The 23,799-nt window shown below is 46.0% G+C and overlaps 1 protein-coding gene across 4 annotated transcripts in view; it reads right to left on the reverse strand.

Annotated features, from left to right (window-relative positions):
- Positions 1 to 42: 42 nt before the first annotated feature.
- FKBP15 (FKBP prolyl isomerase 15) overlaps positions 43 to 23,799 on the reverse strand; it is a 51,147-nt gene continuing 27,390 nt past the window's right edge. The window contains exons 15-28 of one of the 4 annotated variants that reach the window (XM_028505452.2): positions 22,018 to 22,132; positions 19,453 to 19,562; positions 19,044 to 19,151; positions 18,513 to 18,607; positions 17,610 to 17,682; positions 14,678 to 14,849; positions 12,898 to 13,034; positions 10,075 to 10,230; positions 9,102 to 9,254; positions 7,772 to 7,897; positions 7,070 to 7,177; positions 6,095 to 6,795; positions 4,954 to 5,050; positions 43 to 2,648 (exon numbers count right to left, since the gene is read on the reverse strand). In XM_028505452.2, coding sequence (XP_028361253.1) covers positions 2,574 to 2,648; positions 4,954 to 5,050; positions 6,095 to 6,795; positions 7,070 to 7,177; positions 7,772 to 7,897; positions 9,102 to 9,254; positions 10,075 to 10,230; positions 12,898 to 13,034; positions 14,678 to 14,849; positions 17,610 to 17,682; positions 18,513 to 18,607; positions 19,044 to 19,151; positions 19,453 to 19,562; positions 22,018 to 22,132 — 2,226 coding nt within the window. In that variant the 3' untranslated portion in view covers positions 43 to 2,573. Of the gene's footprint in view, positions 2,649 to 3,913; positions 5,051 to 6,094; positions 6,796 to 7,069; positions 7,178 to 7,771; positions 7,898 to 9,101; positions 9,255 to 10,074; positions 10,231 to 12,897; positions 13,035 to 14,677; positions 14,850 to 17,579; positions 17,683 to 18,512; positions 18,608 to 19,043; positions 19,152 to 19,452; positions 19,563 to 22,017; positions 22,133 to 23,799 lie in introns of those variants that run through there. The other 3 variants (XM_036022079.1, XM_028505444.2, XM_028505426.2) reach the window with 3 other exon arrangements.

Genomic DNA, 23,799 nt, shown 5'->3' on the forward strand with positions numbered 1-23,799 from the left:
CTGATCCTTCTTTTATGTACAACAGAGAACTGAACTGAATGATACTTAATGCTTTTTATTTATTACTTGCTGCTCACCCATAACAAACATGATTCATTCACTTAAAAAACCGAGTAAGCCATAAGGTGGGGGGCGGGTGAGGGAGGGGCATGACTGAAGGTGCAATAAGCAGCCAAACCAAAACATTACATTTGGAGAGAGAGGGGACTCTCAGATAGTCGAACCTCTTCACTCTCCAGAAAAGGCGACAGGAGACTGAGGAACAAAAACCGCTTCTGTGTATTGTAACATCTAGGCTCGGGTACCTCACGGGCTAGATGAACGATGGTCTTAAGCGTTTGGAATTAAAAAAGAAATAACTTTAATAAATATATATTTTTAAATAGTGTGCGATCCGTCTTCTGTTTCTCTTCGAACAGCAAGCACACGGAACAACGGCAGGAGCTGAGTGGGTGACAGGAGCTGGCGGTGCTGGCTGGTGGGCTCTCTCGGGGCCAAGTCCGTCCATCTGCTACGAAGACAGCCCTGTGCTCAGGGAGACGCCAGCCCAAAAACCCCGTGCCCACAGGCAGACAGCCCGCAGTGCCAGCCTAGTCCAGAGTCGTTCTTCTGTTCGTGTAACAAATAGTGACTGGGTGCCACGAGAAAAATAACTGAACACAGACTACAAATACCTAAGTTGGCATAATTATAAGCACCTATCTTTCCCTGAGGGCAGAGGTAAAAATAGATCAAAACTAAGTTTTAACTTACAGCCAGAAGCAGCTGTAACAATGTAGAGGACGTGAGGCCCTCAGCGCACTCTCCACACTGGCAGGGGACTGGAAAGCTGCTGAAAGTCACAACAGGGCCGAGACTCCCAGTGACCTGTGTAGTCTCTCTGATGGAGCCTCCAGCACCCGAGTTCACGTCCCGACCTCCTCGGGCGTCCTCCCTCGGGTACTCCTCCCTCCTCAGGTGTTCTGTCACCGGTTCAGTTTGACACAGTCACATCTTTGTGTGTGAGATACATTTCAGGCTTTTTATAGAACAGAGGGCTTTAAAAAAAAATCTGTGCACTCTATAGAGACACTGATTACATGGTTCAGACTCGGGAGGCATTTCAACACAAATTTTGTAAATCAACACCTAGCTAGTACTTAGCACTTCTGGGCGGTGTTCTAAGCACTGTACAATATTAACTCAAACGCTTCTCACAACAAGGTAGAAACTTCCTGTCCTTGTCTTAGAGATGGAGCAGCTGAGGCACTGGGAGGTCAAACAACGCCACCCTAATAAGCGGCAGGGCCAGGCTGCCTCTCTAAACGGGGACGACAGTGTCTTCTGCAAGGGTTGCTGGGGGCGGGACAGTGTGTGAAGTGCTCAGCGGCAGCGCCTGTTTGTTAAACAACGAAGTTCTGTGAAGGGCAGTTCCCACTGCCTCGCAGCCCCACACGCGGGGACAGACTCAGAGCTGTCCTCGCGGAGGATGACGTCGGGCAGACAAAGTGGAGTTCAGGTTCCTATCTTATAAACTGAAAATCGGGAACATCATTACTAAAATGATTCTACTTTTTGCAGACTGAATGGTCTCTGGAAGATCTCTGAAGTAGTAAAAATACTTCTCACTACTGTTTTCTTCAGTAGTCCTGGCCCCGAGTTCAGAGGGAATGAATGAATGGCAGCTGCTCTCCAGGTGAAGAGTCTCAGGTGCTGTGATGGACGGAGCGCAGGGCCCTCCTACCTTCTCTGTGCGGCTTTCCAGGGCGTAGGGCCCGGCATGCGGGAGCAAGTGGGTGACAGGAGTGGTCCTCAGAGAACCACGATGTCCTAAGCCCTAAATTAATGCGTCAGGGACGAGCTGGGGCAGCAGAGTGATTTTGTTCTGAGGCCTGAAGTTCCAGGGTGCCCCTGTGACGTGCCAAAGGGAACACGTCGCAATGGTCTGTGCACGTTAACTGGCCCGGGTCTGTTACCGCTCCTGCCCTCAGATTCCCAGAGGGGGCGCAGACAGCCCTGGGAACCAAAGTCCTTTCTCCCCAAGAGTTTGAGTCATGTTTCATTATAGATATTTATTTTAGTTTTTTTTTTAATCTCAAAGACTTAAGGCAGAGAAAAGGTAATGTGCCAGGACTGCAGGCAAAGCTGTTAACTGAACGGGAGTTTAGATGGTGTAGTTGGCCCTCGGTTCTACCAGGGAGGCCTCACCCCAGGTGACAGGCCCCAACGCTGGGAGATGGAGGCGGCCTCCCCACAGCAGTCCGAGTTGGGGAGGAGATGAAAGGGCTCGGAAGAGGGCAGGACTCTCATAGGTGATGACCGGGGAGGAGACTGCCAGCCCTTCCTCCAAATGGGACTCCGAGGCAGGACCAGGGTCAGCCGCTGCCAACCCCAGCGTTCTGAGGACAGGCCCGCGTTCCTCTCCCTCCCGCCAGGCAGGGGGCTCAGAGGCTGGCTAGCTCAGGTACCTGGGCTCCTGTCCTCAGAACGCGCACCTTCGCCTCTCCCTGGGCTCACCCAGACCCAGGGCTGGCTGTGCAAAACATGCTCGGGGCAGGGTCGGCAGAGAAACCTTTGCATCAGGTTCCTGGTCTTCATCCCAGCCAGTCAATGTCATCATCATCGTCATCTTCGAAAAGGGGTGTTGGGGGCGGGCGTCCCTTCATGCTCTGACAAAACAAAAAAGAGCAGTCAGTCCTCACTCGTTCCTGCGCCCGATGGACTTCCCACCTCTGCAAGGTGAAGTGAGCCGACACCCTGTCCAGCTCCAGGCTGGAAAGAAGGCGGTTGGTGAGGGTTTCACTGAACGCACTGACCCTGAGGCCAGCAAACCCAGGGGTCCAGACAAAGCTGAGACAGCAGGCAGAGAAGGGAAGCAATCTTCCAACAGAGACAAGAAGACCAACTTTGGCTAATGTTGTCATTTATTTGTGAAATACATGTGTTGGTTTGACAGGTTTCCTCTCACGCAGTAACTTACATATTTCATGTGGACAAAGGAGGGCCGAGGGGGAGAGAGGGAAGGAGGACAAAGAAGCAGAGCAGATCAGCCCTAAGGGAGGGGAGGATGCAGGAGGATGAAGGGAGGCTGGGAAGAATACAGTAACATTTGAAAAAACAACGCTGTGGCCTAAGGTGGCCTGTCTGGCTCTGAACGTGGCCCCATCATTGGAGAGAGCTGAATTTAGAGGTTTGGCTGCATTAGCAGGTGGAGAATCCCAAGAGATGAAGTCAGCCCAGAACACAGGGCCATGGCCTCCCACTCCCCTGGGCCCACTGGCCCTACCCTCACTCTCTCCAACCAGGAGGAGGATGAGGGGGATTAACGGCCATGGAGGAGACTCCCGCCCCATTTTCATGGTTTGGGCTCCTGGCCTTTGTCTTCTGGACTGGCAGGGAACAGGTCCCACAGGGTAGCAGGGATTGATGCTGGAGACAGGCATTAACTAAATATTTTCTACCAAGGTACTGTCTGCTCTCGTGAGCTGCTCTGGCCCAGATCTTTCTTCACAGGGCCAGCCAAACGGTCAGAGATGCCTGGGCTAACCCCATCCCTCCCACCAACTAATGGACCTTGTACCTGTCTCTGGGCATCAGTCAAGTTATCTCTAAACTCTGACAGTACAATTTTTTTTTTAATCCTCACCAGAGAACATTTTTTCATTGCCTTTTTTTTTTATTTTAGAGAGAAGGGTAGGTGGTGAGGGAGAGAGAGAGAGAGAGAGAGAAACATCAATGTGAAAGAGAAAGGTCAATTGGCTGAATTCTTGTATGCACCCTGACTGGGGATCGAACCTGCAACCTGGGTATGTGCCTTGACTAGAAATTGAACACGCAGCCTTTTGGTATATGGCACGATGGTCCAAGCAAATGAGCCACACCAGCCAGGGCAGACAGTACAGGATTTTAAAATGAGGTTCAGTGCTTTGGTTTGTTCCCACTGAAATTCTGGCTTTGTATTTACCAGTTATATAACCTTGAGCCAGCTATATAACCCGGGGTGTGTTACTTAACCTTCCTGCGCCTCAGTCCTCTTTCCTATAAAATGGGATAAAAGTGCTGACCTCACTGGATTAGTAGAGGGTTAAACCAGAATATCTGTGAAGTATTACAGTTTACAGAATAACCTAAGAAATAGAAATGAGCTTGATGGTCAATTGTATCAATACCAATGATATACTGCTTGGAACTCGTATTTCTATTCCTGAGGCAGATCGAGCCTGAAGCTGATCCATGCTCTACATCCACATTTTGCTCCAGTGAAGTTCCCGTCACAGCAAAGTGTCATCCTAGTGACAGCCAAGGACGCTGGGAACTGCAGATGCAAGAACCGGGGCTCTGCTCCACGCTCCGGCAGCAACTCGCCCCGCTGGCCTTCACTCTGGAGCTCCACACCCCGAAGCTACGCCGTCAGCACCTAACCCATTTCCTACGCAGGGACCTTGTGGGGACCCAACCAGGCAGCAGGCTGGAAAGTAGGTGGAGGGAGCAGAAAATGCTCGGAAACAGGTGGTCACGGTAAGAGCTGGAAGGTTTTGTCCTAGTTCTGCCATTAAGTTAGTCTGTGGCTTTCGGTTCATAAATCATCCATCTAAGCCTCAGTGTCTTTGTCTATGAATAAGGATGCCAGTCAAGACAATCTTCCAAGTCCTTTCCAACTCTAAAATATAAGTAATATCCTAGCCAATCTGAGGAAACCTGAGGCTTAAGCATTCTAATATAGGACTAATCTGGCCAACTTACTTTCCTTAAAGTAAAACTCACGGTCCCTTTTCAAGAACACAGTGGTATGTGACCATCCCCACTGTGCTTACAGAGCTGCCCCCGCCCGGCCCCGAGCCTGCTCCCACAGGGCCCCGCACACAGGGCCCAGGCCGCGGGCCACCAGCAGACTCCACTGCTCCTCTCAGAGCCAGTGGGGAAGGCCGCCCAGCCAGGGGCGTGAGGACTCGGCAGTGCCTGGGATCTCCTTACCACCTCGTCTTCATCCTCCTCCTCAGACTGTGCTTTGGACTTTGGAACTTTCAGAGTTGCCCCTTTAAACAGTTCATCCTCTTCATCCCCAGAAAGACTGGAAAAAAAAAATCAAGGAAATCAAGTCACAGAAAAGGCTCCTGCGCCAGACCGCAGCGCCCACAGGCTCCGAGTGAGAACCCAGCAGCTGGGGTGACCGCCCTGGAGCGCCTCCCACCTAGCCGTCTCACGCTCTCCATGCCCTCCACAGCCTACAGGCTGCCGGATCTTCTAAAACTAACAGGTCAGACCAAGTCACTCTTCTGCTTAAACCCCTTTAATAGCTTTTCACTGCACTTAAAGTCCGAACTTCTAGCGGTGACACAAAATCTCGTATGACTTGGTCCCTGCCTAGTTTCCCAATATTGGCTTCACACCCCTGTCCTCCTACTATGTGTCTTCATTGTTTCTTGACTGTGTCGTGTCCCCTCCGGCCGCAGGGTCTTTGCCTGTGCTGTTCCCACCTTCTGAAATCTCTTCCGCTCTTGGCGTGGAAGTCCCCCTTCCATTCCTCGGGTCTCCATGTAGATGTTACCTTCCCAGAATCTGTCCCTAACCACCCTATCTAAAGCAGAATAACCTCCTTTTATTTTCTGTTATATACCATTTGTTTTTTTTTTAACTTACCACGTATTTTTAAAAGATTTTATTTATTTATTTTGAGAGAGAAAGGAAGGGAGGAAAAGAGGAAGAGAAATATCAATGTGTGGTTGCCTCTCCCACACCCCTAACTGGGTACCTGGTCTGCAACCCAGGCACGTGCCCTGACTGGGAATTGAACCAGCACCTTTCGGTTCGCAGGCCAGCACTCAATCCACTGAGCCACACCAGCTAGTACTACTTATCATATTTTTATACTTTTATAACAGCCCCCACTAGACTGTAAGCTCCTTAACTGAAGAACCAAATCTGCTTTTCCCACCACACTGTCATGGTGCCTACAGAGCCTTTTATAGTAGGTATTGCTGCATAAATACATGTATGAATGAAGGAATGAATAAGTGAGCTAGTCCATCGTTCGGTCTCTGAAGGATGAGTTGCCAGCACTGGAAAAACCAATCTGGCAGCCACCCTGTCCCTGACTCTGCTCAAGGGGACATACCTGGAGCGCTGAGAAGAGTGGCTGGGTCCGAGCGCTGCTCCTGCAGATGCAGAACCTGCCTCTGTGCTTGACAGCGCCTCGGAGGGGCCAGTGGAACCAGCGGCACCTTCCCCTTTCTGGCTCTCTGGAGGCTGAGGCTCTCCTCCTGAACTTTCAGGCTCCAAGGGCAGTGGGTCCCCCTTCTTAGAGTTTGAAGTCAGGGACAGTCTTGCGGAGCTTTCTTGCTCCTCAACACAGGCATTTCCCAACGGGCTGGCAGCAAATGCCTGCTCACACTCAGAGTCCACAGTTACACAGCTCGGAGGCAGAGGGGGGATTGAAGTCGGGGGTCCCAGAGCTCGTTGGGAGGGGATGCAGGCCAGTTCGGCGGGGAGGGAATCATCTCTTATTTCTGAGAGTGCCTCTGCTTCTGTGGGCTCTCCTTCCCTTCCCTGTGCATCCTCCTGGGGGGTGTAGAGGGGCCCAGGAGGCAATGGCTCAGCTTCCTTGACGACCTGCTCTGATGGCACCATGGGGGACTCCTGCCTCTCCCTGCTCAGGGGCACTTGGGATGGCTCAGAACTGGCCAAGACTGACTGCTCCTGGGAAGGTCTCCGAGGTTGCTCTTCTTCTTGTTGTTCTTCTTCGTCTTCTTCCTCTTCTTCATTGCTGCTCTCTCCCTTTTCTCGCTGGTGTTGGTTTAACAGACGAAGAGTCACCAACTGTTCAAAAGCCAAGGAGGAGGAGATCACCGAGAGGTAAACAGCAGGCACTCCCAGTTCTTCAGACCCCATTCACCCAACTGGTCGTCTAGCTCAAAGCCTTTGCGTCTTCCTTCCTCAGGAGGCTGCCCACATCTATCTGTCCGGATAAAGTCATTCCAGGCTGCTGAATTACTGATGCACAGGTCTGAGTGATTTTTCACTCACCACCCCTTAGAAAGCACTTAAGAAACAAGACCCCATTTCAGTGCAACAGCCCACAGCTGGCTTGTACCTTGATGGTGTTCATGACGGTCCCCAGAACGGCCCTGCCACTGTAAGACTCCTCCAGCTCAAACTCGCCCCGCAAGGAGTGGAACACCTGGTTCATGATCTTCTTGACCTGAGTGGAGATGCGAGGAGAGAAAAACACAGTATCAAAACGTATGCTGCCCAAGTCAAGTGACGAAGGGATGCACGCAAATTCCAGAAAGGGTTTTGGAAGGCTGCAGTGAAGCTTTCCCAGAACTCCACGGCAGGACACAGCTGGTCATGAACGCAGACACTGACGGGCACTGTGGAGAGGACAATGCCAAATGACAGGCTGCACTTGACAGAAGGCCATCAAGGATAGGTAAGCTGCGGCACGTGTACCTGAGACAGCTTACGGACCATGTATTATTGCCGCCCTCCCACCGTGACCATCACGAGAGCTGCCGTGGGCTCCCAGGGTCAGTGGCTAGTAGATGCTGGACACGCTCCCCACTCCTCTCCTGTGACTTAGAGGCGCTTCCCACATTTGTCAAAAACTTCGGGATAGAGCCCTCAGGGTTTACCACCACAGGGACAGGTTCCAAAGGTTAACTTGTACTTAAGTCAGGCAAGTGGTGTATTGCCAAAGTTAGGGGGAAAAAAAGCTATCAACACAACGAATGGGCCGCATTCTTTCTGAATGCCTAGTGACATGGTTCGCTGCTTCTTCAAATGACTGGCTCACCTTCTCTGATGAGTCAGTGGCAGCAACTTCAACCCCAGACACCTGGGACTTGTTTTTCTCCAGGTCCTTGATGTGCTGTTCATTCTGCTCCGTCAGGGCTGTGACCTGGGCCTGGAGGGCGGAACACTGCAAAGCGAACAGACTGCGGCTGTGGGCTCGGGCACCTGGACCGCCAGGTGAAGGCCAGGAAGCAGCAGAAGAGCTGCCCTAAGCATCCAGTGTCGGCCTCGTGCAGGTCCGCTGGTGTCCACACCCTCCACGCCCACCCGGGCCTGCTGACTCAGGGCATCCGTTTCCTCATCACTCTGTCCCCACTCCCACCTTGTCCTCCTCTTTCCCAATAAGGTCACTTGCCTCGTTCCTAATCAGGTCAAGAATATAATGAAAAAAGAGCGTTGTAACTCTAGTCACATAGACATATAAACACTGGACGTCAGAAGCAACCTATTCGCTTACCAGACTGCCTTTACCATCTCTGAGTCAAAGACTTTCAACTGGATACTCTAAGGAAAGAAACTGACCTCCAAGATATGGAGACTGGCATACCTTGACCTTAAGCCACCTCCTCTGTCTGCCTGTCTGTCTTATTTTTATACCAAGAGGCTCCCACCACAGCCATGCTCCATCCTATCTCAGTGCCTTTCTCCAGGATGCTCTGTTGCCTCTTCACCCTACCAAAGCCACTTGTCATTCTTGGCTCTTGTCCCTTGGGCACTCCCTTCCGGGCCTCACAGAACTTAATGCTCACCTTTGTTGCTCTCTTGTCTCCATTTCTCAACTGTGAGGCTCTTGCAGGCAGAGCTCTCTGTAAGCCTTTTCCCTAACACGGTGTCTGGAACACGACTGGTGCACAATAAATACTCGCTTAATGAAAGATTGCCCTGGTCGGGTGGCTCAGTTGGCTGAAGCATCATCCCGTACACCAAAAGGTTCCGGGTTCAATCCCCGCTTGGGGAGCATATGGGAGGCAACTGATCAATGTTTCTCTCTCTCTCTCCCCCTGCCTCTCTCTCCAAAAATCAATGAACATATCCCTGGGTGAGGATTAATAAATTAAATGTGTAAAAAAAAATTTTTTTAAAGAAGGATCAAATAGTCCTGGAAAACATGTGCCAGAATACTAGTGCTGCTTTTTACTTTTGTAAGTCACTCACCTGCCACACCAATAAATATGTAGGAGATTACTGTGGAGAGTTGAACAAGTGTGACTTTTGTTTTCAAGCTATCAGCATCTTTACGTTCACAAGAACTTACAGCGTCAGACAATCTGCTTGCCTCAAATTAACTGGGCTGCCCTGCCCGAGCTGTCTGGCCCCAGGGAAACGCCTACCTTCTCCTGCAGCTGGAGCAGCTTCTGCTGGCTGGCATCTCTCTGTGCACACACCTCCTGATACTGTTGCAGGTGCTCATCCTTGGCCGAGGCCAACAGGTGTTCACATTTTGCTTCCCACTGGGTCTGCAGCTCAGCCTGTACTAGAGACAGCTGCCAAGAAAAGTAATCGCCACATCCTGGGGGTCCAGCTGCGTCTAGAGAAGCCTATCTTTTATAAAGCAAAAAGCATAAGCTAACAGCCCGACTTCACAGGGGAACAACTGTCTGGAAGACCTTGGTTACTTTGAAAGGAAACGTACTTTTTTAAGGTATGAAGGAAGATGTCATTAGTTGTCAGGACTCCAAAAGGCTCCAACCAGACAAAGGTGTGACTTGTCTAGACAGGTTCCCAGAGGGCAGGGCCATAATGTGATCATACTTTTCAGGGCCAGGCCCTAGATTTTACAGAGTCAGAAAAAATTTAATTTTGTCAAAATTCCCAGAGATGATCAAACCGAGGGTCTCAATTCACTCTACTTACCTGAGCAAACAAATAGGCATTTATGAACTTACGAGGGGAAAGGTCACTGTCAGATGGACTAGAGATCCAGCTGGGCCCTGCCACCGTCCCTGCTTTCCCCGCCTGATTACATAAATCAGTCCTCCCCACCCCTCTTTGGGGCAGTAATGGGTCTGAAGCATGGTATCTGGTGGTTGAGGACTTTAGCCTTACCATGTTTGGAATTTTTTATAAAGACTTTTTTTTTCATGCTTTACTTACATAGTTAAATTTCCACCAAGCTTTAAAAATGGAAAGCTTATCCACTTGAATCCTGCCTCTTCTGCATATATTTAGATTGTGCTCTCCTCTCTCCAAAAGTGAGAGTACTGACCATGTGAAATGTCACCGTAAAGGTTAAAGAAGAAACTAGAAACTTTCCTGAGTCCTTCATGCCTTCCTTTTGTTTCCAAGTGCTCCGTTTCTCCTTACCTGCTCCGAGGCTGCTTGGTCTGTGGACACCCGCGCCTTTTTCAAAAGCTGCCGAAGTTTGTCCAATTCCTCCTGGTGTGACTTGCGAATTTCCTCTATCTCCTCCTCAGCCTGACAGCGCTCTTGAGCGGACTTCTTTTTCCTTTCTGAGAGGTTCTTAGGGACAAGAGAACCATCATCAGCTCTGGCTGTTTAACAGAGGATACACGGAGACGGTGGTGGTAGTGACTGACCTCACTGGGTCCTTTCTTTTTTGGAAACAATGCATTTTTTTAGCTTACTTTTCCCTATATATTTAACATTCTTGGCTCCTGGCTGAGAAAAATTGTGACAAGGAGGAAGACAAGAAGAGTTTTAACTACAATTCTATTAAGAGGTGGAGAATATCTTAACAGTGAAGTAGACATTTTCACATTCTGCTGTTAGGAAAATAAATGGGTATTTATTTATTTATTTAATCCCTTAAAAATGATTTTTATTTATTTTTAGGCAGAGGGGAAAGGAGAGAGGGAGGGAGAGAAACATCAATGTGTGGTTGCCTCTTGCATGCCCCCAACTGGGGAGCTGGCCTGCAACCCAGGCATGTGCCCTGACTGGGAATCAAACCAGCGACCCTTTGGTTCATAACCAGCACTCAATCCACTGAGCCATACCAGCCAGGGCTGGTTACACTCTCTTTAGATGGTAATTTGGCAGTCCTCTGAAAAGACTTTCAAAATAAGCAAACCCAGAAATTACACAAATTATAATTTATCTTAAGAAAGTAATAAATCATGTTCATAAAGACAGTGTTTTACAAGGATCTATAATAACAAAAAACTGAAAACAGCCAAAAAATCAGAATAAATTGGTTAAAAAAACCCTCATAAAATCACAGAAGAAACTATAAATGTAGCCTAAGATGCATCCCCTAAAAGGCACTAGTCCAAAAGGACTTTACTAAAGAGTTTTAATGAAACCTCAGAAACAATGTTCTTTCTATACCTAAACCATTCCAGAAAATAGAAAAAGAGAAATGTTCCCACTTCATTCAGCGGGGCTGAAATTACCCTGATGTTAAAATTTTAACGCAACAGAAGATACTATGAATAAAGTTTAAAAACAGAAAACTAGAAATATATTTGTGACATCTATGACTGGCAAAGGATTAATACCTTTACTAGCGTTTACAAATCAAACTAATATTACAATAGGAAAGAGGGCAAAAAAATATTAAAAAGATAAGTCATAAAAGAAATACAAATGGGTATTAAATATATGAAAGCTTTACTACCAATAAAAATACATATTAAAACGAGAGCACATCACCCATCAGACGATAAGGATCAGAAAAACTGATTTGTGCAGATTTGGGAAAAGCATGGGAAATGGGTTTGCTTGCACGGTGCTGGGAGGATACGCCAGCACACCCTGCTTTAGGGTAACCGGGCAATGTTTATTTTAAAAATTTAGATACATAGCATTTCCTCTGACCCAGCAATTCTAATTCCAACAATCCATGTTCTGGGAAAGCTCAAAATAAACTTGCAAAAATAGTTATATAGTACAAGAATGTCCAATGCAGCAATGCTTGAAATAGTGAAAAAATAGAATCATGAATATCCATCAAAAGGTGAACAGTTAAGTAAATTACGGTAGAGCCTCACAGTAGACTACAATGCTGCAGTTAAAAAAGAACGAGGAGGTTCTTGTTCTTATCAGTACAATGTCCATGATGTTGTGAAAAAGCATCAAACATGATCCCATTACTGTCAAAAAAATAATATCAGTGTAGCTATGTGTATGTAAAAGTATGTATGTATGTTTTATACACACGGCAAATAATTTGGAAGGATAAAAACCACACATTATTTAGAGTTGTCACTTTTTTAAAAGATTTTATTAATTTTATTTTTTAGAAGGAAAGGGAGAAAGAGGAAGAGAAACATCAATGTGTGGTTGCCTCTCGTGCACCCCCTACTGGGGACCTGGCCCACAACCCAGGCATATGCCCTAGACTGGGAATCGAACCGGTGACAATTTGATTCACAGCCTGATTCACAGGCTGGTGCTCAACCACTGAGCCACAGCAGCCAGGCCTATAGTTGTTACTCCTAACGCATGAGATTAAACAGGGTAAAAAAAAAGTATTTTATTTTACATTGGGTTGGCCAAAAAGTTCATTATGTTTCTTTCACAAAATAAAAGACACATTTTTCATTTCCACCAATAACTTTATTAGTTTGGATGTTTTGAGTATGTCAGCTATCTCCTGTTATTAGTTTCTAATGAGTAGAGGCCAGGGGTGCTGCTGTACATCTTCCAATGCATAAGACAGCCCCACAGCAAAGATTTGGCCAAAATGTAAAAATAGCAAAGAATTATTTGATCAAGAAACTTCTCACACCACTTCTGACATGTTTGATCAATCATAGCACCTCTTCCAAATACTGCACAAATCTTTTTTAGCATTTCAGTTGCATTTTTACCTTTTTTGAAATAATAAAGCATAACATGACAAAAATGTTGGGTATTTTCTTCTGTCTTCAATATTAAAATGGCTGCACAAAAATTCACCAATTTTGATTAAGTTTTTTTTAAATGCATGAGATTATGACAGCTGTCACAATACAATCTAACAAATTGTTTCAAATGAAGTTAAAGACAACTAAGCGCTCCTAGAGCCATTGTATGGAAAAAACGTAATGGACTTTTTGCCTAACCCAATACTTTTCTGTCTTATTTGTATACTATTGTAATTTTAAAAAGGAAAATAAAAATGTATATTAAACAGCTAATCCTGGCCACTGGGGCTCAACAAAGGAACACAGTTCTAAAACTTACCTTTTCCAGAGACTCCTTCTCAGCTCGAAGGTCAGTCAGCTCCTCCTCCAGGGCTGTCACCTTGAGTTCCAGTTGTCTGCGGTTTTGCTTTTCACTTTTGAACTTGGACTGTGCTTGCTCAGAGGTTTCTTGGAGCTCTGGGATAAAACAGCAGAGAGAATCAGCTGCAGAACTAGAGTGATAGTGAGCTATACAACATCCCAGAAGCTTCTTCAAAGCTGCATTCTGTGATCTCCCGATCCTACCACACAAGCACCTTCTCCTCAATTCAGTGAGGTGGATCAGTACCACCTCACTGATCAACAATAGTTCATCAAGCCATAAACTGATTCCCACTACCCACATTTATCTCTGTGTGTGTATGGCACTTCCCACACATACAATGGAAAGGTTCCAAGCAGAGACCACCTTCAAAATACATCACTCCCACAATTCCATGTCAGTCACCATCGCAGCACACTGGACACATCTTGTTGGTATTGGTCAGCCCTTTCTCACTGCCTGGATAAGATATTCTCAAGTTTCTTGGTAGCTGGGACATTCTACCAAGAGTCTGCTTTCAAAACATCCCTTCTCAAATAAAGTTACCTAGAATATCTCTTACACATGTGATGCATCAACAGTTATTTTGTTTGGAAAACATTGAGACCCTATGGCACTCTTAAGGTAGTTTTCATGGGGCCCCACAAAAACAGAGGAGAGGATATCTGTATGACATTCAAATCTAAGCCTATCTCTCATATGCACCCAGGCTATGTTGTAAAAGAAAAGGGATTTATCTTTAAGAGATCACCGCACCAACGGACATCAGTGCTTTTTAGCTCTCTAGCAGGCAGTGAACCTTGCTTCTTCCCAACTCTGCTGCTGCTCCAGCCACACCCACAGGTCCCATCTGCGCCTTCCACGTTTGTTTCTATACACTGAGGCAGATGAACCAACACGTGGGTCTTCCTAATCTATTCAAGTCACCCTGGCTTGAGCACCACCTTCGGGCCAGGCCCTGAATTCACACTAATTTGGAGGAAAGAACTTCACAAAGATGAGCAAGATGCCACCCTTCCCCCCAGGGACTTGCACTCTAGAGGGGAAAACATATATAAATAGTGCTGATAAAAGCAATGTGAGAATGATCATAATAATGTTTGAGAGAAAGAATTTTAAAGATCAAATGTAGGGAAAAAAACAAGGAAAACTTCTGAAAGAGCAGATTTTGGAAAGAAATGGAGACAAATACTGGTGATGGTGGGCACGCCAAGTCCAGAGAATGGCATGGATGAAAAGCAAGACCACAGCTACAGACATGCAGAAGAGCAGCAGCAGGCTGGCTGGTACAACCAGAGCCGGGACGGACTGCGGGACAGGATGGGACACAAGCCAAGCTGAAGGGGCCCTGAGTGCTGGATGAAGAGCTGCAATCCATTCTCTCCGAAAGCAGCAACCAGTACAGGAAGCACCTCTTTCACAAACTTCCACTGTGTCATGAGTGAGAGGAACTCAAACGCCCAGGCCTATGAATCCAACTGTAAACCCAAAGATACCGAAGGCAAACCTGCTCAAACAAAGAGGAACCATGGCCCCTGCTCAACTCTAAATGAAGAGTCAGTTCCTTTGCTGTCCTCTGTATCAAAACATCATGTAGGTCTATACTGGCCCACCTTAACGTTTGGCTCAGTCTTCACTAACTTCATGAGCACTAGCCACATGTGCTGAGAGGAAGGAAAGAGTTTAATTCCTTAAGTGTAAATGGTCCAAGTCCCAGCCCTCTCCACAAAGGACGTACCCGAGAGTTCGGCCTGCAGTTTGGTGAGCTGGCCCCTGAGGAGGTCTGTCTCCTTCACGCTCTCCGTCAGCTGCATCTGCAGCTCTGTTTCTTTCTTTTGGTGAGCGGTCATCTTCAGCTGCAGGTGAGAGACCTGTGCGGTGGCTGCTGCCAACTCCTCTGTCACCTTGGCCTGAACAGTAACGAGGCACGGGATCACTTTAAACACAGGAGTTCTTTGTCTCTAACTGACGACCCAGCCTCACACACTCTAGGCTGACTGAACTGTAGGAAGAGAGCCAAGCCCACCTTCAACCTGCATTGAACCAAAGTCAAGCCTCCAAAATGTACAAAGTCTCTGACTCAGGAATTCCCTTGCAGATATCTGTCCTTAGGAAACACTCTCAAGTAACATCTGATGAAACCAAAATAACTACCCTGGAAAACCCTCTAATTATATGTTATGTAATAACGGCAATAAGGAAAATGATGATTAAAAGAATGCCAGTAAAAAGGAATGGTAAACAAATGACAAACACCACACTAATTTTCACCTGAACTGATTCCTATAAAAATCGGGAGCAGGCAGGCAACAGGAAAGGCAGTAAGGGGCTGCTCTTCTGGTGACTGGGCTTCATTTTTGGGCAGCAACGTATTTATGGGGTTGAACTGTCTCTCCTGTACTATATTATATTGCCACTGCCATTACTGCTCTTATACCATTGTACTTTACATGCATGTTTACAGCTGTCTACTTTCTTATTATCGCTTGTCTTCCTTATGGCAGTTTTAAATTTATTTATTTACCTAAACAATGCTCAGAGAGCTCTGTGTCTCTCTGTGGCTTGCGAGCTCCCTAACACCAGACTGAGAACCACCTGCACAAGGCCTGCAGCAGCCACGGCCACTGGAGGAGAGGCCGTGGGACAGGTGAGCACTCTCTCACCAAAGGACACACAGAGCTGAAGGTCACACAAAAGCTTTTTATCTCAGAACCATACACAGAAAGGCCTATTAGGATATAAAAAATATCCTTGGGTGAGGAGAAGGAGGAAGGAAGAGGAGGAAAAGGAGGAAGAAGAGGAGCAGGAGAAGAAGGAAGAAGAGAAAGAAGGGAAGGGAAGGGAAGGGAAGGGAAGGGAAGGGAAGGGAAGGGAAGGGAAGGGGAGAAAATAAAAGCAGAAGAAGGGGGAACAGTAAAGAGTGGGGAGTAGAGAGGTGACTCCAGTACTGTTTAATGTCACCAACGTCATAGGCTGCTGAACTGACCTAGGCATTAGGAGTCAGACACAGAACCCAGGCATGGTAAAAAGTAGCAATGGGAAAGAATAAGGAGTGGACAGGGCTGTGCAGTGCAAGGCACTGCTGATCTGAGGACATGGGTTCAAAGATATTATTTACCTGGAGACTATGCCTAAGAGAACACAAAGAAAAAAAGCATGAGACACACTGTATTTTGCCAGGTATAATGCTCTCCCGTGTATAATGCGCACCCATGTTTTTGGCCCAAACTTTCAGGGAAAAAAATCTTTTGTTTCAATTTTTCAATTCAATTATTTATTTATTTATATTTAGAAACAAAACCGAGTATTGTATTCCAGGGTATTACTTTGCTTATGAATAGTGTTACTGCTTTCTAGAGTTATACTTTTAATGCACAAGCATAAATAAAAATTTAAAACATTTATATAGATATGGAATTAGTACTGCCCATGTATAATGCACATCCTTATTTTTCCCCAAAAAATTTGGCCAAAAAATTTTATGCATTATACATGGCAAAATACGGTAAGAAATCATTATCGTTATCAGAATATGAAAAAGTGAGTAAACTCCACAAGTTATAAAATGAATGCCATTCAATTTTTCATGTTTTTTAAAAAATTCAAATATAAAATATAAACTATTTCTTAAACCTCTGAGAAAATAGCAGAAGGGCTGAGATCTCCCGGCTGAGGAGTGGCAGCCCAAACAGGAAGGCATCTGTTCCAGACAAACGGTGGCACTGGAGCCAGGACAGGGGAAGGGCTTCAGAATCAGTGGATCCCAACCCACAGCCCACTGGGATCAGTGGATCCCAACCCACAGCACAGCCGACCTTCCTTACTGCTACTCCACAGCTCCTAATTCCTAATTCTGAACTGCCTGCCGTCAAACAGCAGTGTTGTAAAATGCTCTGGGAGACACGGATAGAGGAGCAAACTAAATCCTAAATTTCACTAAAAACATTTGTTACAGGGCGTAACAAGAATTTTCTATTATTTTTGTCAACAGAATAAATTTAGCTTGTAATACGCTGTATAACTCTTTTTAAAAAAACAAGAATTTTAATTATACTGTGTAAAGAAAGGCAGATTGCCATGTGCAGCGCCTCATTTGGATGCGTCTGAAGTCCTGCAAGCTTGACTCCTCTATGTGCTCTCACAAATGGACCCTGAGAGCCTGTTTGGAGGCTCCAGCAGGGGAGCGCAGCCCCTCGGGTATCTTTGACCGAAGGCCAGTCCTCTCCTCTAGTGGGGAAGGTCTTTCAGGGAAGGTCGTCCTCTTGGGGCGCCCAGCTTCGGGAGGGATGCACATGGATCGGTGAGGGAGGAAGGGGACACCCGCCTAGCCAGGCAGGTCAGCTGAGTCAACCCTGGAGATCAGTGGGGTGACAGATGTCATAGCCAGATCACCCTCACGCCCTAAACTGTATAATTCTTTCCTTACATTATTAAGATCAGTGATAATTTGAGTCAATTTATTGCAAAGCATATTACATAATAGATATCTGGATGATAGATATATTAATATCTATTCAAACTTTTCTTGTTCTCTTCCCAAAGATGGCAACAGTTCTGCTGAAAAGCAGACATGTAAGTACGTACATAGGACCACTCCTCAGCTCTACACATCCTGGGCTTTTCTCGCCCAGTTACTTTACCTTCTCTTGCTCAGCATGCAATACTCTTGCCTGTGTGTTTTCGGTGGCTGTTTGAAGTGAGTTGTTCCTCTTCTCCATCATCAGGTTACTCTGCTCCACATACCTATGAGTAAATAGGGAAAAAGAAAACATCTGTCAAGCACCAAACGCACTCCAGGTGTAACCCAACGTGCATTCAGTCCTCACAACATTGCTCTATACCTTCATGGAAACAATCTGAAGGCATTTTGTCTCCCTTAGAGCTGGAGTAACCCAGTTTGGAGGCGGGAACCTGGGCCGGAGGTGAGCTGCTTTGAACTAGCATAGGGAAGAAGAGAGAAATTGGAAGGGTGTGTGGTGGGAGGGGATGAGAAGGCAAGAGACTGGAGTAAGAAGGCTGCAAGGGGGGAAGAAAAGGAAGTCACTCCCTGCCCCCCTTCCACGTGAGAGACAAGAGACACTGGAGAAGAGAAACATGAAGAATGATTTTTCAAAGTGAAATACTATATGCTATGATATGTAAACCCTGATTCCTGTCCCCCAAATCTTCAAAAGGATGTAGAAAAATTACAAACACTTGGGTTTCACAAGGAAATCAGTGAAGTTCTGGTTGATTAAATAGGGTCAGCCTACACAGAAGAGAGAAAAGTTGATACCAGTGTTCTAAGTATTAACACTACTTTCACAGACAAGGAAACTAGGGCCAGTTAGGAGTAAGCGAAATGCCCAAAGCCGGGTAACAAACGAGGAAGAGCAGAGCTGGGATTCAGACACAGGCTAGCTGCGGTCTTTCTGCTGACATGCCTCTCTAAAAACATGCAATAGTTTACATGACAGGCGGGAAACAGAGAAAGAAGAAATGAAGATAAACTGCCCCAAACAGACATTTATTTAACTTGGGCATTTACAGATTAAACCCTTCTGTCCTAGCCAGTGTCCCGTGTCTGTTATTACCTCTGATTTCTTTCAATCAGTTCACTGATCTTGTCATTCTGTTCTTCTATCCGGCTGCTCTTCTCAAGGAGCTCTTGCTTCAACCTTTCATTCTCCTGAATTCAAAATGTGTGATGCTCAACTTAAGTTTTTAAGAGAAAAGTACCAGATAAACGGGAATCAACTTGGACAGTGACGCTGTTACATATTTTGAGACAAAAAACTAAAACTTATGTCCATATAGAAATAATACTTAAAACAACATATCAATTTATACCTTGCCATTATGCCCAATAGATTAAACACATAAATGGCTATAAAATGAAGCAAAATTCTGAAATATAGTCAAAAAGAAATGTTTCCTCCTGAATACATAGTGGTAAGTCACTGGGACTGAGTTAAGCCATAACAGACTTTCCAAAATTTCCCAACTCAGTGTAGCACTTATTACATGCTCTCCACTTCCGGAGTGGAGGTTTAAAGGGCAGTGCATCTTGGGAGAGGGCAGGGCAAGACCTCCGGGCTGAGTGTTCTGTTCCCGATCACTCTCACCTGAATAATTCGCTGGATGTTGCTCATGATCATCTTTGTTTCCATTGTAACTGAGACGCCAGGAGTGAGCAGGGAATTGCCAGCACTGTGCTTCTGTAACTCCTCAACCTAGTGAAGGGGTTCCAGGAAGACCTCTGTCAGAAATTTTTGAATAGGGAAATATAATGTACCCAACACAGAGCCGCTTTCTTGAAGGTGCTAATGAGTTTCTGAGACAATCTCTAATGTAAGCTAGGGTTTTCTTCTGCTAAATGGATTCCAAAACAATAACTACCTTCTAGGGAAATAACTACTAACTACTATGAATACAGGAAACCAAGGAGGAGTTCACCTACAACCCTGGTTGCTCCCTATTTGTACCCCCTGCTTGTCCCCACTTTCAACATAGCCCCTAACCTAACGCAGTCACCTTAGTCATGAGATGATCCATTTTATCAGCCACTTTGCTGACGGCCATGCGAATTTCAGTGTTATGCTGTCGGGCTTCAGTCATGAGAAATGAAGCCATGTCACCAGATCCTAAACAGAAGTGAGTGAAAAAGAAAGTTACAAAACTGGAGCAGAGGACACTATATGAGGAAAAGCCAACAGCTCTCTCAGCAGAGGAAAGAAGGAAGTGAACATTTCCAAATACTAGGAGTGCTGTCTGTACTTTTGCTTCGGCTACTTCTTTCTTCCCCCCAACACAGGTCTTTCACCAGGTCAGCTCGAGTGTTGGGGATGCCCCCCCGCCCCACACACACACCAGCCCGGGATTCCCCCCTGCTGTTTCCAGGATTCTCCCCTGGCCTCCCTACCCTGCACGTTATCATATGCAGTCTACTAAATGGGTATTTTCTGGAATATCCTGTTCGTGATGCCAACTGTAACACAGGAGCCCCAAACAGGGCAGCTGCTTAAGTGTTCATGATATTCTGAAAAAAACCACCCAGAAGGCTAGCAGATGTGGACACGCCGTTTATTACGCACATTATAGAGGAATGTACGGGGGGGGGTGGGGTGGGCGGGTCAGTATGAGAGAGAGACCGCACCCCCTCCAGTCTGAGGTTCATTATAAGGGGTTGCAGACAAAGGAGGCACATGTCCTACACGTGACTCTAAACTACATTACCTCACTGTGTACATGCAGGAAGAAAAGCTCAAGACACAATCACAGGACAAGAAGCTGCTCCCAAAAGGAGATAAGGAGGGAGTTCAATCCAATCCCCAAACAATACACATTCTTTCTGGCTAAGGGCCCCCAGGCCAGCCCTCCTCATGGGTGGTAGGAGAGCCATATCAGCATCGACCCCACAAGCGGACAGAAGCAAAAGGGCTCCAAAGCTAAGCTATGCTCCTGCAAAATGCATTGGAGACACAGTCTGGTCCAAGGGCACACGTATGCCCACTGTGGTCTGCTATAGCACTAGCAGCTCAGATGGCTTCTCCATTCATTTGACTGTGTGCCGGGCACTGGACCAGGAACCAGGGATACAGCAATGAATAAAGCATGGCTCCTGCCCTTTGGTGAGTTCAGTCTGGTGAGAAGAGACTCACATGTAAACAGATCACTACCATAGTGTTTTAAGTGCAAATAAAGGACCATGTACAAGGTACAAAAGGAGCATAAAGAAAAGCAAGATTAACTCCTTGGTGACATATATACACAACCGTGTCTGGGAGGAAGAAGAGGGAGTGATAGTAACAGAGATGACAGATTTCACAGTTTCCTAGACAGAGCAGGGGCAGGGCTTCCAGACAAAGGTTGCACCTGGGAAACCCACTGTAGCGTATACTTGCTTCTTCCTACCACTATCCTAATAACAAAGGTGATTATTATGTAAAAGACAAGCTGTAGGCCCTGACCAGTGTGGCTCAGTTGGTTGGAGCATCATCCCATAAACCAAAAGATCACGGTTCAATTCCCAGTAAGGGCACATGCCTAGATTGCAGGTTTGGTCCTTGGCTGGGGCATGTACAAGAGACAACCGATCAATGTTTCTCTCTCACGTCAATGTTTCTCTTCCTTTATTCCCCTCTCTCTAAAATCAACAAACATGTCGAATGAGAATTAAAAATTTAAAAAAAGCCATAGAACAAGAAGGGAGGACACCATCGCAGCTGTCTACGTTTCATTTTATTTTGTTCTATATACAAGACAACCACGTGTGTACATGCATACGAGGGATCTAAAAAGTTACCCAAGTAACTGTTAATACCAGTTCCCTATGGTCAGGGGATTTTAATAATAGAGGACAGAGCTTTCCTCTCTATACCCTTTTGTGTTGTTTGACTTTTTAATGAAAATATATTCTTTTCATAATTTAAAAATTTTAATAAATCAGTTTTCATTTGAGATATTGAACATCCACAAACAGTCATTCTGCTTTCTCCCAATTTCCTCCAGTGTTTTACTATTTTCTATAACCTTCAGAGAGCCATTCTGGCAGAGAAATTAAAAACAGCTGGTGGGAGAAAACGCAAGAAACAAAAGCCAGGAGAGTGAGATGAGGGTTTTTAGGAAGGATGTTGAAATGTTGTAAACTGGGTTGTGGTGATGGTTGCACAACTCTCTACACTTATTAAATCATACACTTCAAGTGAATGAACTATAAGGCATGTAAATGACATCTCAAGAAAGCTATTCACTAAAAGATAAAGCCCTGACTGCTGTAGTTCAGTGGGTCGGGCGTTGTCCCGGCAACTGGAAGGAAGGCTGTCAGTTCCATTCCCAGCCAGAGCACACGCTTGGGTTTTGGGCCAGCTCCCCAGTTGGGGGCGTGCGAGAGGCAAGCATCTGATGTTTCTCTTGCACATTAATGTTTCTCTCCTTCTCCCTCTCTGCCCCTCACTCTAACAATAAATAAATAAAACCTTTGAAAAAAGGTAAGAAAGAAAAGGCAGAGGTCTAATTGGAGTAAACACGAAACAGGGATGGGAGGAAGGAGAGCACAGCAAGAGCAGAAGACGAGAAACTGAAGGGATCACTCCCTACCTTGAAAATGGGGAGCCTGGGAGAGCGGTGCTGGGTACAAGGGCCGCACGGGCTGCAGCTGGGAGGTGACGGCCGGCGCCTGGGGGTAAGCGTAGGCTGACACACCTGCATAGGGCTGAGAAAACGCCAAGTTACAGTCAGTTCATAAAACATTTGTGTCTTTCTTTTTTGCTTAATTTATCTTTGATGAAGTAAAGTAGACGAGCCAGAAGGAGACTCAAACTCATTGAAGCTGCAGGTGGATGAGATGAAGGTTTGGTATCAAGTAAGAACCACAGCAGGAATGTTAGCTTTGTAACCCGTCACTGCAGCCCTGCCCAGAAAGTGGAGGTAGGGTATCTCCGGTCAGTCCCCAGTCCTCCGGAGACACAATTTAATTAAGTAGGAATTCATTCCCCAGCCATAGGGCCTACGCATGGTCTAAGAAGTGTTAACACTAAGACAACTCCGCTGACCTTCCATGAGGTAAAAGAAGAGGTGTGCACTGAGATGCCAAACCAAATCCACCGCCAGGTTCCAAAGGAGGCCTCTTCCTGGCTAGTTTCTAATGCTCATCTATGTAACCAAGAGCTCTCCTTTCCCTCTGAGCCTCATTCACCTCGACTATAAAATGAAAACAGTGACATCACTTTTTAGGGTTGTTGTGTGAACTAAATGAAGTGAAACATATGTCAAGTTCCTAGCAGCTGGTAAGTTAAGTGCCTGGCAGATAGTAAATGCTCGACAAACAGCAGCTGTCCCTTTAATGATGATGGTTATTCCTCCTTGAAGTAAAAAAAATGCAGCTATGCAGCTCATTTCCAGAGACAGATATAACTACCCATTAATAACACATTTAAAAAATCTTAGTCTACAGGATGGTAATTCTCCATCAAGGAGTGAAGAGAGGGCAAGTGGGACTTTTTTCAACACTGACACACCCCAACCTAATGGAATAGAGCCTGCCCACCATCACTCCTATTCTTCCATTAAGAATCACTAAGAAAGTGAGGCCGTGTTACGACTGGGAGTATGTCTTATGCATCAAATGCACAGAGACAGAAGAAAATGTCCACAATCCAGACAAACAGCCAGCAGAGGTAGACAGGCTGCTGCCACTGCCTTCTGTAAAAACTGAAAAAACTAAGTGCTGGCTGTGAACCAAAAGGTCGCCAGTTCGATTCCCAATCAGCACACATTCCTGGGTTGTGGGCCAGGTCCCCAGTTGGGGACGTGTGAGAGGCAACTGATCTATGTATCTCTTACACATCAATGTTTCTCTCCCTCTCTTTCTCCCTCCCTTCCCCCCCTCTAAAAATAAATAAAAACATATTTTTTAAAAATGAAAAAACCTACTTTAGGGGATCACTTTTGGAGGCTAGACACCAGAGCCCAGCTGTATTTTCTATGAAGCCTCCACCCTTACCCTACAACTACTGTGCTGAGTGAAGTGCAGAATCTTCGCCTCTCAGCTGTTTGAAAGACAAGAACAAAGGAGATGTAAACTTATACCCCTCAACTAGATATGCATGAAAAAGAAAGGAAACAAATGTGGCGTGGGCCTTGACTGTGTGCCAGGTTTTGTACCACGTGCTTTGTTTGTTCTTGCATTTAATCTTTAGAACAACCCATAAGGCACATAATCCTTTGACTGGTTTAAGGATAAAAAAGTGGTAGTTCAGGAAGGGGAAAAACTATAATCCTTGGCTGTAGAGAGCTGCTACTATACAAATTGTGGAGGAAGAAGAAAAGAGAATAACTAGAACTATAATAAATTATACCTTATAAATGATATGGTTTTAA

This window comes from Phyllostomus discolor, chromosome 3, assembly GCF_004126475.2.
Source record: "Phyllostomus discolor isolate MPI-MPIP mPhyDis1 chromosome 3, mPhyDis1.pri.v3, whole genome shotgun sequence".
Taxonomy (NCBI): domain Eukaryota; kingdom Metazoa; phylum Chordata; class Mammalia; order Chiroptera; family Phyllostomidae; genus Phyllostomus; species Phyllostomus discolor.